This window comes from Rana temporaria, chromosome 2, assembly GCF_905171775.1.
Source record: "Rana temporaria chromosome 2, aRanTem1.1, whole genome shotgun sequence".
Taxonomy (NCBI): Eukaryota; Metazoa; Chordata; class Amphibia; order Anura; family Ranidae; genus Rana; species Rana temporaria.
Window position 1 is genome coordinate 60,745,530 of NC_053490.1, and position 12,624 is coordinate 60,758,153.

Sequence of the window (12,624 nt, forward strand, 5' to 3'; positions counted from 1 at the left end):
GTGTTCCACCACTATTGTGAAAAATCCTTAAGTGATATGGTCCAATTATGTAAGAGTGAGAAGCACAGCCGATCCAGCGAGATCCTCCACCAAAAAGCACACTGATCTGCTTACCAGAGCACGGTGGTCCCTTAATTACGAGGGACCCCAGGTAGCATGTAGATGAAAAATCTGCTGGGCTGTATACTCCAAGGACTGTGCTACTAATCCTCTCCACACTCCACAATGGTAAATATCAGCATAACATCATGAGGATATAGAAGACAAAAAATGCCTCGGATAGTGTAAAAATACCTTAATATTTAATGGATAAAAAAAGTACATACATTGCACTTACAAATTAGCAGTACAGATTTGCCTTAAGTCTGCTGTGCCGCCCGGACACAAGCAGACAGACCCGTCCGTCTAGAAGAACACGAGCAGTCTAAGGAAGGTGACGTCAGCGCGCCGCGCGTTCCGCCCTACTAGTTTCGTGAAAAATCACATCTTCCAGGGGCACCGGTGGCGAATTGCGTCACCTCCCTATGTACACGACACCGCCGCACCAAGCCTCGTTCCCGATCCCCTTGCACGTGCTCACTGAGATTCTGAGGCCGCCAAGCCTCTCTCTGAATCGCCAACCTCACCAAGATGAGAAGGTGGGAATGAATAGTGCGGTAAACCGGAACCAAATGACAAACCTTATCGTCCCGGGGAGACAATAAAACAGGGCACCATCACACTCACCACAATAGGGGAGTAATATGATGATATTCCCTATTAAGCCTCATGTTTGCAATGAATGCAAAATTGGGTTTTAATTAAAAATGTATATTATATAAATATGCAGACCTCAAACAAATACTCATATAAATGGGATTTGGCAGTGCATATAACACTAACCCTTGAGGTATCAACTAAAATTTATAATCAACCCCGAGAGGGAGTGAAAGCCCAAAACCAAAATTGCATAAAAATATGAAAAAAATATAAAAAATAATAAATGTCAGAATGTACATACATGTGTGGTTTGAAGACCCACAACCGACACCACACACATATGTTAAAAACCATTCTGAATTATTTGAAATATATTAATATTTCAATAAAAGTTTGAGCAAAAGCCCAAAGCCAAACCAAAGGGACCAAGAGCAGAATCACAGTAGCCCCCTTGAAGGCCTCCCTTATACCAGACCCATACATCCTACCTACAATATTAAAATAAATTAAATGATGAAAGATATGATAGAGAAATCTAATTCAAAAATAGGTGAACAACTGAACTGCCCCTCCAGTGTGGTCTATACTTGTCGATCCCGACAAATAATGTGTTGGCAGGATCCCTATCATGTACCTGACCATAGTGTCTCGACACTGAATGTTTATCAAAACCCTTTCTGATGTTGGCGATATGTTCATTAAGTCTCAACCGGAGTGCCCTCTTAGTCCTCCCAACATATTGAAGGCCACAGGGGCACTCAATGAGATAAACAACCCCCTCTGTCGAGCAGGTAATAAAAGGTTCCACCTCATATGACCGACTGGTCTTGGTGGATGTAAAAGTGCATATTTTCCTGTCTTGGCATCCATTAAGAGAGCAGACCTGGCACCTCTTACATCTAAAGTAGCCAGTAAGGTGTTGTAAAAAAGTTCTGTTCTCTTTCGGGGGGTCCTGAACACTAGGCGCAATCTGGCTAGCTAATGAGGACGCTCCCTTAAACACAAAACGTGGTCTCTCAGGTAATACCGGGGCTAAAACTTGATCCGTAGTCAGGATATGCCAGCGTTTCTGAATTAATTTCTTGATATTATGAAAAAGTGGTGACAAATGGCAATGAAAGTTTGTCACCCCCATCCGCTTTAACGTGGCCTCCCAAGAGGTGTGCCCTCTCGGTTTCTCTAGTGGATTCTATCAACTAGGTCAGTGTTTCTCAATTCCAGTCCTCAGGCCCCCCCAACAGGTCAGGTTTTCAGGATTTCCATTATTTTGCACAGGTGATTTGATCAGTTTCACTGCCTTAGTAATCACCACAGCCTTTTCATCTGAGGGAAATCCTGAAAACCTGACCTGTTGGGGGGGCCTGAGGACTGGAATTGAGAAACACTGAACTAGGTCAATGTGGTCTGATCATATCCTTTCTCCACAAATCTTTTGGAAAGCACTAAAGCCTGACTCTCAAAAGATTCAATCTCCATACAGTTGCGTCATAAGCGCGTAAATTGTCCTTGTAGGACCACTTTCAGCCAGGATGCCTGGTGGCAACTGTCTAATGGGATATAGGAGTTTCTGTCGGTTGATTTGAAAAAAGTAGTTGTCACAAAATTTACCATCCTTTATTGAGATTTTTAAAATCGAGGAAGTTAACTTCCTCCAGGCTAGCCTCAAAGCTGAACCTAATACCTCTACTGTTGGCATTCAAATCCGACATACACTCCTTAAGATCAGACTCACTCCCATCCCATAGTAGGAGGACGTTGTCGATGTACCTGGACCAAAGTATTACCTCAGGTCTACGGCAAACATCGACAACGTCCTCCTCCCACTTGGCCATGAATAAGTTGGCCAAGCTGGGGGCATACTTGGCCCCCATAGCGACTCCCCTATCCTGCCGGTAATATTGGTTATCAAACCAAAAATAGTTATGGCTCGCTGCATATTGCAGCAGCTCCATAATAAAGTCAATCTGCATCTGAGCTAGCCCCGAACTCCTCACTAGATATAATTGAACTGCCTCAAACCCAAGCTCATGTGGAATGATGGTATAGAGGGGGGTCACGTCAGCCGTGACCAACTATAATCCTTGCTTGGGAGTGATGTTAGTAAGCATATTAAGGACTTGCTTGGTATCCCTTATGTAAGAGGGGATCTTCTGAACCAGTGGTTGCAAGAAAAAATCAATATACTTGCCCACCCGGGACATAATGGAATCTATTCCACTAACTATGGGGCGTCCCGGGGGGGCAAGTCTGGTTCTTGTGTATTTTAGGAAGATAATAGATTACCGGGGAGCACTCGGTATAAGAAAAAAACCCTCTTTGTTGTTTAAGATGCCACTAGTCAAACCCTGGTCAACAATAACCTCAAGCTCCTTCTTGTATCTAACAACTGGATTTCTGCTCAAAGAAGTATAAGTGTCAGTGTTGTCCATGATACGGTGGACTCCTTTAAGTAGTCGCACCGATTGAGGACGACAATGCCCCCCCCCCTTATCGGCAGGTCTAATAACTAAAGACTTGTTGGAACACAACGATTCCAGACCCGTCTCCAAGTCTTTATGCATTTTGACTTTCCTAACCCTTGAGTTCCAAATCATTTAGAACTACATCTTGAAAGACTCTAATGCTTGGAGCCAGGGACCCCGGGGGGTTAAACAATGAAGCATTAGCCAAATTAGAGTGCTTATACTCTGCATTTGGTAACTGGTTATCCCTAATCGGGTTAGATAAAAAGTATCTCTTGATCGAGTCTTCTTGCATACCTATGGATGTCCATGTAGGTCTGAAATTTGCTCAGACTCCTCGGTAGAGCAAATTTCAGACCCTTATCCAAGAGCCTTTTCTCCGGATCTGTCAGTACTTGCTGGCTCAAGTTGAAGATACCTATATCCGCTTTCTTTTTGGCTGCCTGGGCCCGCCTCCCCCCTCTAACCCCTCTCTTATATTTTATAGGGCCTGCCCGGGCTTGATGGTTCCCGGGAAAACCCCAACCTGAGTTAAACCGATTACCGGGAGGACCCACAGGATAATCTGATCTATACGGACTGTATTTCTGTTCATAATTCCCAAGATTGTAGGGTGGAGGGTTCCTAATTGGTGTCCCATATCCATATCCTACACCACCAGACCCAAATCCCCCAGGGGTTTCTAAATCAGACAAGGGAAAAAACGGTCCTGTGTAAGAATATTGTAACCATTCCTCCCACCAACCCCTTGATGATAAAACATGATTGGTTCAATCATAACTCCCATTCGGGGGTGGGTGTTCCTGTCTGGTGGGATAATGATCCCACGTGCAAGGGCACATACCCTTATTATAATAATTTAGGATGGCCCGTCCGGGGTCCCCCCTTTCCTACTTCCCCTGGATGAGGTAACAACCTAGGAGTTGGACCTTTCTTAGGAGTTTTTGTGGGTTTATTCGGACGTTGTGAAGTCCCCTGTCGGGGTGCATGTGAGTTGCCTCCCCTATTCTGAGATAATGTGGGGTTTACACTCGGGCCCACTATCCCAGAGCCCTGGGGAAGAGTGTCCATCCCTGTATCATTTTCATTCTCCAAGGCTAACTTTTTTTGTCACAAAAAAACAAAACCTGAGTGGTAATCCTCACTATCTCTAGTGAATTTTTTATTTTTCTTTAATTTTTGGCAATTTTCTTCTTTCTCTAATGTTTTGAGCAAGTTGTTAGAATGCTCCTTGTACTCCTCACCGTTTCTAAGGGGGACCAGTTGGTCTTTGACAATTCAATTTCTGTATCTAGTCTTGCCAATTTGTCGCTCTTTCTCCCTGCGAGAAAGTGCAAAAAGGCCACCCCAGAGTCATTACTATTCAATGATCAATTTTTTTTTTGCTGTATTTAAAATATGCACATGTTTTGTTTCAACTCATTCATTTAAATATTTAGCGCGACTATATAGCTTTTTTCCAATTTTGACACTGTTTTATGTTGCACAGTTAGTCGCAGCTTTTATTTGTTTCACTAGTAATTTTTGTTTTCCTGGGGCCACACAGGTTTTCTTGTAGATTAGCGCAATTTCTCCCCCTTTTTTTTTCCACATGAGCAGCGAAAGCTGGCCTGTGTAGTCCAATCTAATAGAAGAGCTACTAAAGCTCTAATTGCTGAAAACATCAACACTGATTCCAATAGGAAGGTGTTACAACACACAGTGCATCAGGGTTTGCGGTGTATGGAAAGGGGGGGGGGTGCCCTGTGGCCAGAGGGAGTAAACAATGCCACATGTTTGGTATTAGGGGGAGTAACAATGCCCCATCATTCGTGTCAATGGGAGGAATAGTGCGTCATCATTGGTATCAGTAGGAAAATAGTGCCCCATTGTCAGTGCAATTTTGAAGGACAGTAAACTGGCCCTTTGTTTAGAAAGTTTGGAAACCCCTGATTTACACGCATTCCCATGGCCACACAAAAGCCAATATGTGAACCAAGCCTTATCCCCCCCCCCCCAAAAAAAAAAAGATAAAAATCAACTGTGGGTCCAGAATCGTGTATTTGGGTGTTTTTGTAAACTGTGTAAGATGAGCATTGAAGCACAACTGAAAGGGGCTCCTTTCTTTTTTTTTTTTCCCCCAGTCTGGATTCTGATGTAAAGGGGATTAATACCAAGTCAAAGTTGGGTATTTACACTGCTTATATTAGAAAATACATTTTAATAAAGGTTGAAGGCTGCATCAATTTGTGTATTTTATATCTGCCAGGAGTTCATCTTTAAACCCAACTTCCTGCGCTGTAGAAAGTAAAAAATAAATAAAAATGACTGACCTGCATTTCATTCCAAATATCTTCATCCACTAATGTAGCAGCAATGCAGTGCTGTAGAGGCACAATCAAACAATGTCCCTCTGTGAGAGAGAGGTGGTTCGGAAGACACATATAAACCTAGAAAAACAAATACAAATTTAAATTCAAGCCAAAGCCAACAAAAAAATAATAATTTGGGCCTCTGATCTATCTAGCCATGTACACGGGACGCTGCAAAACGTACGTTCAAAGGCAGTTGTAGGCTTTTTTCAACTGCTCCTAAACTCATTCAATGTTATGCTATGTGACCATGTACACAGTCTCGTTTATTGCCGTTTTAAGGCAGTTGCGTTTAACAGCGTTTCTTTGAAAGCAAAAAAATGGGTTCAGACGCAGAAGATTTCCACGTTTCAGATGCAAAACGCGGCAACCCACGTTTAGCAGCGTTTCGTTTATAGGTGTTTTTTCGTTTTGGCCATTTTAAAAAATATATATTTTTTTAAATGCTTCTAAATACAAACGTGGCAAAATGGCGCTCAACGCGGCATGTAAACACGGCAAAACAAACGTTTTAAACATGGGTTACGATCTGTCAAGTTTAATCATTTAGGAGCAGTTGTAAAAACGTCCCATGTACATGGAGCCCAATAAGATAGGTAGGTCCAAAACAAATCCATCTAAAAAAAAAATCTAAATATATTTCTCTCACACTAAAGTCACAATGCACATCAACATTGTTATATTAGGACTAGCAGGTAACCAGTGATCACTTTATTTTGAATGGCCCATGCATTATTCTCATGAAAATTGAAGACCTGTGTCCTTTGTCCTGTAGTGAAGACATTTCAGGCGATGCAGACACGGCACATTGCAGTCTAGTAGTAAAGCACACGTAAAAAACAGCTGCGTTGTGAATGTGCGCGGTTGACAGTCATGTGACCGCAACATTTGAACTCTTTTCAAGGTGTGCACAAAAAAAAAGTGTAGGATATAGGAGGCAAATGGAGCAGGCAGACTTTTCTAAACATGAAGTTGGGCTTTAAAGCAGAACTACAGAAACCAAAAACACTGTTTAATAATTTTTTTAAATTCAGCGCAAACTCACCCATCAATCCAAGTCTCCATGCTTTGTAGAAATCACTTTAGAAAACACCCCCCAACAAGTCTAGTTGTGGCCATCTTTAGTAAGGGCAGATGATTCATGCAGCATTTACTTCCTGGAATGCATCTGCTCTTAGCTCAGGCATGCCAGCAGGAGGAGTGTGCTTAGCTGAGAAAGCCCTGTAACAGTCACCACCGTTTACGACCTTCCATCCCAGTCACGACAGCTTATCGACACTCCAACCGACAGGACCCGATCCCATTTCATTTGCCCAGAATCAAGACGAGACACAGCTCTGTGCTTGTTCCAAATGTAATGACAACTTTAATGGTTTCTTCTCAGCTTTTTATACAGTACAAGCATGTGACAGTATTCAAAGGGACAATGAGATCTCCACCCGCCTAATCACACACTAAGGGTAATTGCTTAACATTCCTTAATCAACAACAAAACACCTTCACCCACTCCGTCTCCGCACACAGCTTGACACCTCTGAGCTTTAATAGGCTCTAGAGTCTAGACAGTGTTATCACACGTAAGCAGTATTTAGTATGCATAATTAGAGTTCTGGGAGCAGACCTGGGATTAACACCTGTCCGTTACAACACCTTTACACAAGGACAATGGAATGTCTTCCAAGCCCTGATGCAATTAGCATGTCACTAGAAATGAGTCACTATTGACTGGTTGGGCCCACATCGTGCAATCTCTCAAGATCCTGCAATATGAACTATTATTGAGGTCCTATCTCATGTAATACATGAATTATGATTCCCTTGCCACTCCATGCCCAAAGGGCACAAAGTGGACTCAGACCCAAGAGTTATCAGTGACGCTGACACAGGAGTATCCCCCATCCTCACAAAGTCTCTGGATGTCCCGGATCATTCCGTTACATCTCTCCCCTTTCGGTGGGAGACTGACACAGGAGGAGACCCCAAACGGGTTGACTCCAAAGTCAGTCAGTAGATCCAGTCCTCCAATGCTGGTATTCATACCGTACCCCAAATAAATGGCTCCAAACAGAGCATTACTCACCCAGCCAACCTCTGTCTCTCTCAGAGAATCTGCCTGCCGCTGGGGAGAGGCCTGGACTGGCCCTTCTCCCTGGAGTCCTTTCAGCCGCTGAAGAGAAGACAGGGTGACTGGGCTCAGTTCATCATGCTGCTGGGGATCTGGGCCAACTGGCCACTATTCCTGGGGTATACCAGTGGAGACTGAAGTCCCATCCACTGGTAGGTGAAAATCCCCCGATGCTTGCAAAGCCAAGCCGACATCCTCCTGTCTCGGTGACGCACCATTTTCTGGGGTTGTGTCAGTGGAGACCACAGTCCCATCCACTGCCCCAGGAACTCCCTCTTCCGTTAGTAGAGAGCAGAGGCTTGTGGCACTCTGCTCTGTTGCCAGCTCTTCTGCTGGGTCGCGTTGAGTGGAGACCACAGTCCCATCCACTCCCACAGGAACTCCCTCTCCTGCTAGATGAGAGCAGAGGCTTGTGGCGCTCTGCTCTGTTGCCAGCTCTTCTGCTGGGTCGCTTTGGGGGGAGACCACAGTCCCATCCCCCGATGTCAGCTCAAGCTGCAGTTGTGTGCCGCAGCCAGTCACATCCTGCCATGCCGCCAGAGATTCAGCTGGGAGTAAATGCTTTACCACCACAGCTTGTTGCTGGGGAGAGGGGCCAATTGCCCCGGCTCCCTGGAACTCCACTTCCATAGTGACTGGCATCTGTACCTCTCCCCTCTCTTCAGTTGGTGCTGCTGTGACTTCTGCTGCTGCAGCACCTCTTTGCTCTAGCCAAGTGGCATCCACAGCCGCTATAACCCGGTCTATGATCTCCGGTGGAGGATTAGGTCCATACTGTGCCAGTCCACGTCTAACAGCCCGGTCCCAAAACTCTTCATCGGGTGTCCTGTCTGTTACGCTGGGCCTCTCAGCTCTATCCATTTCGACAAGTTGTGCGATAATGTCCCTTCTCTTACGGTTGCTGGCCGATCTCCCCCGGCTCTCCAGTAAGTCCTTGAGGGAAGAGAGCTTCAGCCGTTCATACAGCATCTCCATCGTCCTGTGTCCTTGTAGCCGTTCTTTAAGCGATGGAATTATCCCACTGCTGCCACCACTGTAACGGTCACCACCGTTTACGACCTTCCATCCCAGTCACGACAGCTTATCGACACTCCAACCGACAGGACCCGATCCCATTTAATTTGCCCAGAATCAAGACGAGACACAGCTCTGTGCTTGTTCCAAATGTAATGACAACTTTAATGGTTTATTCTCAGCTTTTTATACAGTACAAGCATGTGACAGTATTCAAAGGGACAATGAGATCTCCACCCCCCTAATCACACACTAAGGGTAATTGCTTAACATTCCTTAATCAACAACAAAACACCTTCACCCACTCCGTCTCCGCACACAGCTTGACACCTCTGAGCTTTAATAGGCTCTAGAGCAGGGGTGGGCAATTATTTTTTCGATGGGGCCACATGAGAAACTTAAAATATTTTGGAGGGCCGGGCCAAAAGGCTAAACTCAATACTGCATAAAATCAATTGTATTTCTTTATAAAAAGCAGTAAATATCATTGTTGGAAAACTGGTACGAGTACTTGTTATAGACATGGCACAGGAGGGGGACAGAGGCTGGGGACATGACACAGGAGGGGGACAGACGCTGGGGACATGGCACAGGAGGGGGACAGAGGCTGGGGACATGACACAGGAGGGGGACAGAGGCTGGGGACATGGCACAGGAGGGGGACAGAGGCTGGGGACATGGCACAGGAGGGGGACAGAGGCTGGAGACATGGCACAGGAGGGGGACAGAGGCTGGAGACATGGCACAGGAGGGGGACAGAGGCTGGGGACATGGCACAGGAGGGGGACAGAGGCTGGGGACATGGCACAGGAGGGGGACAGAGGCTGGGGACGTGGCACAGGAGGGGGACAGAGGCTGGGGACATGGCACAGGAGGGGGACAGAGGCTGGGGACATGACACAAGAGGGGGACAGAGGCTGGGGACATGACACAGGAGGGGGACAGAGGCCGGGGACATGGCACAGGGGGGGGACAGAGGCTGGGGACATGACACAGGAGGGGGACAGAGGCTGGGGACATGACACAGGAGGGGGACAGAGGCTGGGGACATGGCACAGGAGGGGGACAGAGGCTGGGGACATGACACAGGAGGGGGACAGAGGCTGGGGACATGACACAAGAGGGGGACAGAGGCTGGGGACATGACACAAGAGGGGGACAGAGGCTGGGGACATACGCTGGGGACATGGCACAGGAGGGGGACAGACGCTGGGGACATGACACAGGAGGGGGACAGACGCTGGGGACATGACACAGGAGGGGGACAGACGCTGGGGACATGACACAGGAGGGGGACAGACGCTGGGGACATGACACAGGAGGGGGACAGAGGCTGGGGACATGACACAGGAGGGGGAACAGACGCTGGGGACATGACACAGGAGGTGGACAGAGGCTGGGGACAGGCAGCCACTGTTTAATCAATAGCCACAATTGATTAAACAGTGGCTGCATGTGATGGCACAGTGGCTGCGTGTGATGGCACAGTGGTTGCGTTTGATGGGCACAGTGGCGACAATTGATGGCACAGTGGCTGCGTGTGATGGGCACAGTGGCAACAATTGATGGCACAGTGACTGCGTGTGTTGGCACAGTGGCTGCGTGTGTTGGCACAGTGGCTGCGTGTGTTGGCACAGTGGCTGCGTGTGATGGGCACAGTGGCTGCGTTTGATGGGCAGAGTGGCTGCGTGTGATTGGCACAGTGGCTGCGTGTGATTGGCACAGTGGCTGCGTGTGATTGGCACAGTGGCTGCGTGTGATTGGCACAGTGGCTGCATGTGATTGGCACAGTGGCTGTGTTTGGGAACAGTGGCAACAATTGATTGCACAGTGGCTGTGTTTGATGGGAACAGTGGCTGCGTGTGATTGGCACAGTGGCTGCGTGTGATTGGCACAGTGGCTGCGTGTGATTGGCACAGTGGCTGCGTGTGATTGGCACAGTGGCTGCGTGTGATTGGCACAGTGGCTGCGTGTGATTGGCACAGTGGCTGTGTTTGGGAACAGTGGCTGCGTGTGATTGGCACAGTGGCGACAATTTATGGTGGCACAGTGGCTGCGTGTGTTGGCACAAGTGGCTGCGTGTGTTGGCACAAGTGGCTGCGTGTGTTGGCACAAGTGGCTGCGTGTGTTGGCACAAGTGGCTGCACCCCCCCCCCTCCGTGACATACAGACTGCCCCCCCATGACATACAGACTGCCCCCCCCCTGGACATACAGACTGATCCCCCCCGTAGGTAGCCTATACAAGCCTGTGTCCCCCGCGGTCATCCTGATGCAGTGTTCCTCGGCAATAGCTCTCGGCGCGTGCAGAGTTAATCTGACTCAGCTGTGTTGTAGTGCAGCAGCTCTGCGCTCGATTTCAATGGACTGAAATCGGCACATGCTCAGTTGCTACAAGGGATGCCAATTTTCTTGGGATGCCGATCTTACTGCTACCGGCCCTGCCTACTGTTATCACCGCGGCGGGGAACATTAGACAGCGTTCGTTTGAACAGCTGTTTTCCCCGCTGCGCATAGACACTCCCCCTTGGACGGATCTGTCCAATCGCGAGCAAGGGGGAGTGTCTATGTGACTCCCCCTTGCTCGCGATTGGACAGATCCGTCCAAGGGGGAGTGTCTATGCGCGGCGGGGAAAACAGCTGTTCAAACGAACGCTGTCTAATGTTCCCCGCCGCGGTGATTAACGTGGCAGCGGCGGCGGGGGTGGGCCGGATTAAAAGGTCCGCCGGGCCGTATACGGCCCGCGGGCCGTAGTTTGCCCAGGTCTGCTCTAGAGTCTAGACAATGTTATCACACGTAAGCAGTATTTAGTATGCATAATTAGAGTTCTGGGAGCAGACCTGGGATTAACACCTGTCCGTTACAACACCTTTACACAAGGACAATGGAATGTCTTCCAAGCCCTGATGCAATTAGCATGTCACTAGAAATGAGTCACTATTGACTGGTTGGGCCCACATCGTGCAATCTCTCAAGATCCTGCAATATGAACTATTATTGAGGTCCTATCTCATGTAATACATGAATTATGATTCCCTTGCCACTCCATGCCCAAAGGGCACAGAGTGGACTCAGACCCAAGAGTTATCAGTGACGCTGACACAGGAGTATCCCCCATCCTCACAAAGTCTCTGGATGTCCCGGGTCATTCCGTTACAAGCCCCTCCTCCCTTCCTGAAGATTTATGGGATGTATGACATCTTTAAACCTTTAAAAAGTAAATATACTGCAATATACCTTATCATCTATTTATTATCGCTCGCAGTATAAGGATTAAAAATTGTCAGTGTTGATTGGGGGAGTAAAGTTCCGCTTTAAGAAAACTTGTAAATTCCAAAATTATAAATTATTACTAGCTGGAGGAAACAGCTATACTTAAAAAGCCTCCATGAACACATTTGGCACTTTTTGGGGGGAAGCGGGTACCTGGTTTTGACAGGTACCTGCTCCCACTTCTTGGCAAGATCGCTGCATATTGATCTACGACATTTATGGCCCCTCCTCTATCCCCCTCATTGCCTTCTGGGACACACAAAGGTCCCAGAAGGCAGAGAGACCATTCAAACAACACAGTGTGACTGCATGCACAGTAGGAAACGGGCTGTGAAGCCTTAAAGTGGATGTAAACCCAATTCATGAAATTTGAGCTGGGCACATATCAGCAGTGTTTTGTTATCTCTCTTCAAAGAGCTAAGTCCTGTAGCTTTCTCCTGAACTGTTCCTCTTATCAGCCTGATAACTCATGACAAATTCTCAGACTTTTTAGTTAAAAGCAGCCTGAATCTTCTGTCTGGGGAGGTTGCTAAAATAAATTAGCAGAGAGCAGGTCCTATTACAAAACACCTCCGAGAGTCTCTGCCTATGATGAGAGGGGGTGTGTGCCTTTCCTCCAATCAGCAATGTTATCTATCTTGGCTGTATGCCCAGACATCACACTCTGTTTTAACCAGGAAGAGAAAATCTCCTAACACGA

The 12,624-nt window shown here is 47.2% G+C and overlaps 1 protein-coding gene across 1 annotated transcript in view; it reads right to left on the bottom strand.

The window, feature by feature from the left end:
• The window catches only part of CWF19L2 (CWF19 like cell cycle control factor 2), a 239,923-nt gene that overhangs the window by 43,353 nt on the left and 183,946 nt on the right, over window positions 1-12,624 (bottom strand). The window contains exon 14 of the mRNA XM_040340244.1: window positions 5,474-5,590. Within this exon, the coding sequence (XP_040196178.1) occupies window positions 5,474-5,590 (117 nt within the window). The remainder of the gene's footprint in view (window positions 1-5,473; window positions 5,591-12,624) is intronic.